The following is a 3,640-nucleotide window of genomic DNA, read 5'->3' as shown; positions in this document are numbered from 1 at the left end:
TGGTTGCTACGATCAAGCTAGTCGAAACATAAGGAGTGGTTCGAACGCTGATGATATAAAGGAGTTATCTTATAAACTTTATTCCACAAATTATGGTAAAAAATTCACTTTTGAGAGGTATTGGAACATGCTTCGGTTGGAGCAAAAATGGAGAAACCAACTACCTACACAAAGTGGCGGCTCAAAGAGAACCAAAGTTAGTGCAACTGGAGCATACTCATCCTCATCAAACCCAGAAACACCGTTGGCTGACGAACCCGGTGTGGACTCTCCCGTTCGCCCACAGGGATCAAAGAAGAGCAAGCGAAGAGGTAAGGGAAAAGCACAGATGTCTGAAGATTTTAGCGAAAGAAAATCATCGGTTGTCAAAAAATTATCTCTCATGGAAGATATTAAGAATGTTAGAGAAAAGGAACTAATGGAAAGGGAAAAAGAAAGAGAAGAGGAGAAGGAACATAGAGCAAAGATGATGGCAATCAAAGAGAAGGAGATACAAATTCAAGCGGCAATGAAAGAACAGGAATTACAAACTCAGAGGTATATTAAAGAAATGGAGATAAAAGCAAAAGAAAGGGAAATGGATATGCAAATACTTAATGCTGACACGTCTACAATGAGTGAGAAACGACGAGCTCTTCATGAGATTGCATAGGCGAAAGCACTACAATTGAATGCTTGGAAAAATTTGTTGAAGGTGTCATTTCTGTGTTCCAGGATGAATACTTGCGAAAACCCAATCCAAATGACGTACACCGCCTGCTACAAATGGCGGAGGGTCGTGGCTTCCCTGGCATGTTGGGTAGTATTGACTGCATGCATTGGCAATGGAAAAATTGTCCAAATGCGTGGAAAGGTATGTACATGAGTGGTTATCGTGGGGTTGCAACCATTGTACTTGAGGTTGTAGCATCTTCAGACCTTTGGATATGGCATGCGTTCTTTGGAGTTTCTGGTTCAAACAACGATATCAACGTGTTAGATCGTTCTCCAGTATTTGATGACATTCTAAATGATCGTACTCCGGAGGTAAATTATACTATTAATGGTAATAATTATACAATGGGATACTACTTAGCAGATGGTATTTATCCTGAATGGGTCACATTTGTCAAATCAATCTCAAAGCCACAAGGGGAGAAACGCAAGTTATTTGCACAATACCAAGAAGGGCAAAGAAAAGATGTGAAACGAGCATTCGAAGTGTTGCAAGCACGCTTTGTAATTATACGTGGTCCAGCTCGTTTTTGGGAAAAGAAAAAGCTTGCCAACATAATGAGAGCTTGTATTATATTGCATAATATGATTGTTGAGGATGAAAGAGACACTTATGCAGGAAATTTTGCTCAAGGCTTAGAGTATGATGATGTTGAAAATGGATTATCACAACCTCAGCTGGGAGAAGAAGATTTTGCACCATACCATCAATTTCTCCAAAAAAATGCCCAACTTCGAAATAGGCAGCAGCATAGACAATTGAAAGAGGACTTGATTGAACACATATGGCAATTTCACAATGCTTGTCGTCAACTGTATCTTATAATAATCAGTTTCCTATATTCCAACCGCAAAATCAAAATTCACAAACACCCCATTTTCTATTTTTAAATTTAAATATTTAAATTACATTATTGAAAAAAATAAATTACATTAATTTCAAGTATTTTAATTAATTAATTAATTAGGTGGGACCACAACAGGGACTAAAGTTAGTTCCTCCTAATGGAGAAGAGAGAGATGCTATGAGTTCCTATTTACTGTTTATGATGCAAAAGCTGATGTGGAGTTACTTTTTATGACAGGTGGGCCATAAACAGGAACTGGGATGAGTTCCCTACTGGAGATGGTCTAATAGAATCGTATAATAAAGACGTAATATTCTATAATAAATATTCAGATATACTAAATAATTCTAATTGATCATAATTAATCCTAATTATATTCTAACAATCCACGTCATCAAGCTACGTTTGCGCGTCATTAATAGAAAACGGGTCAGGGATTAATATAGTATATTTTTTTTAATCTCAAAGACATAATTGGTGCAATTGAAATTTCATGAACGATTTTAACACACAGCTTCAATCTCAAAGACCACTTTAAGAATTTAATAAAAAAAAGCACCTCTATTTGCCAAATCTAGCATAGTGCGAGAATACCTTTTTTTTTTAATATTATGCAGTTGTTTTATACGTCATTTGGATTTGTGTGAAGTTAATTTCTAAAAAATTTTGCGTTAGATAAATTCACTATTAAAAGATAAAAAAAAATAAGTCTAATTTTTCTGTCCAACCATTAAAAACACTTGATATTGTTAGTAGATAGGGATCACTTTGTCTAATTTAGAGTAAAACAACAGAAATAATTGAAATAAAAATATTTTAAATGAAAGGATTTTGTTAGGTAGACAATAGTTTTTGTGAATAATGTAAATAAATAAGTTTTAAAATTGGCCAAATAAAATAAAAATATACTACATTCTAAATTACTCACCTAAATCTTAATATTAGAATAATCATTCATACACCTAGTAAATTAAACATTCGATATATCTATTATTTATATTATTTTAGTATTTTTATTGTTTATCTATACTTTTTCTAAATGAAATTCACAATATCAGTTCTATCTCTAAATTCACGTTTCTTATGATAAGTTACAAGACCAATCAATACATTGAAATTGGTAGGTGAATTATTATGGATTATAGTTCTGACAAAATTTGGTTAATATGTGTGTTAGTGCTTCTAAATTTTAAAATTAGACAAATTAGTTACTACATTTTAATGTTTTTTTACCGGAGGACTTGACGTGTCCAATCAAACCAACCCTCAGAAATTTATTTGGAACTTTTCATTCTTCAAGAACGAATTTATTTGACACAACTTTTCAAAAATTAAGTTGTTAATTTACTCTTTTTATAAATATATATTCAGGAAAGAGCACTATGGTATTATTGTATGAGCTACTATATAATCCAAACTAACCAAGTGAAAAGCTACAAACATGCAAGTGTTTGTTTTGTATGCTACATTCCAGATGTGTAATTCTTCAAAATATAGTTAAAATTATTTCAAAATTTCTGAAAAATTATAAATTCCCTTGCCCTGAAAAAAAAAAAACCTTTTCTTTGATTTTTTCATAACTGTTAAAATCATTATATATGCTTTAAGAGGTAAGAATAGAATGCAAATTTTTTAAAATGAGCTTTATTTATATATCATGAAACTGTCTGGAAATTGTTATTCTATTTTTATTCGTTAATCAAATACATTTCTAATACCATATCACAATCAAAAGTTAAAAACTAAGGATGGTAATACTTGAGCCACAAGAATACTTAACAAGGACAGAGAGATATAAAGTCTAAACATGTTATAGTCATGTCATATTTTGAGTATTCAAATATCAAAGTCAATTCTCCTTTTATGTACGTAGTACGGATTGCATTTTTTTTAATAAATAAAATAATTGAAAATCAAGAAAATTGAACTACATTTGAATTCGTAGATTTAGTAAAACTTTCGTAGATTTAGTAAAACTTTGATTTCCTCAGAAAAATTCAAATTTCGCATTTATAAAAAATGGCAGGGTATATATATAGAGGTAAATACCAAATTGGTATATATATATAGGTAAATAC

General features: G+C 31.6%; 2 protein-coding genes across 2 annotated transcripts in view; both read left to right on the top strand.

The window, feature by feature from the left end:
* Positions 1 to 652, top strand: part of LOC110276071 (uncharacterized) — a 2,519-nt gene extending 1,867 nt beyond the window's left edge. The window contains exon 3 of the mRNA XM_021132645.1: positions 18 to 652. Within this exon, the coding sequence (XP_020988304.1) occupies positions 18 to 652 (635 nt within the window). The remainder of the gene's footprint in view (positions 1 to 17) is intronic.
* A 113-nt stretch (positions 653 to 765) lies between these two features.
* LOC110276072 (uncharacterized) lies at positions 766 to 2,209 on the top strand. The gene is made up of 3 exons (XM_021132647.1): positions 766 to 1,529; positions 1,800 to 1,869; positions 2,180 to 2,209. Exons 1-3 carry the CDS (start codon positions 766 to 768, stop codon positions 2,207 to 2,209), a joined length of 864 nt encoding a protein of 287 aa, XP_020988306.1.
* The last annotated feature ends 1,431 nt before the right edge of the window (positions 2,210 to 3,640 follow it).

This window comes from Arachis duranensis, chromosome 1 (genome assembly GCF_000817695.3).
Source record: "Arachis duranensis cultivar V14167 chromosome 1, aradu.V14167.gnm2.J7QH, whole genome shotgun sequence".
Classification (NCBI taxonomy): Eukaryota; Viridiplantae; Streptophyta; class Magnoliopsida; order Fabales; family Fabaceae; genus Arachis; species Arachis duranensis.
Note: the sequence above shows the minus strand (reverse complement) of the source record. Positions and strands in the feature narration are given on the sequence as shown.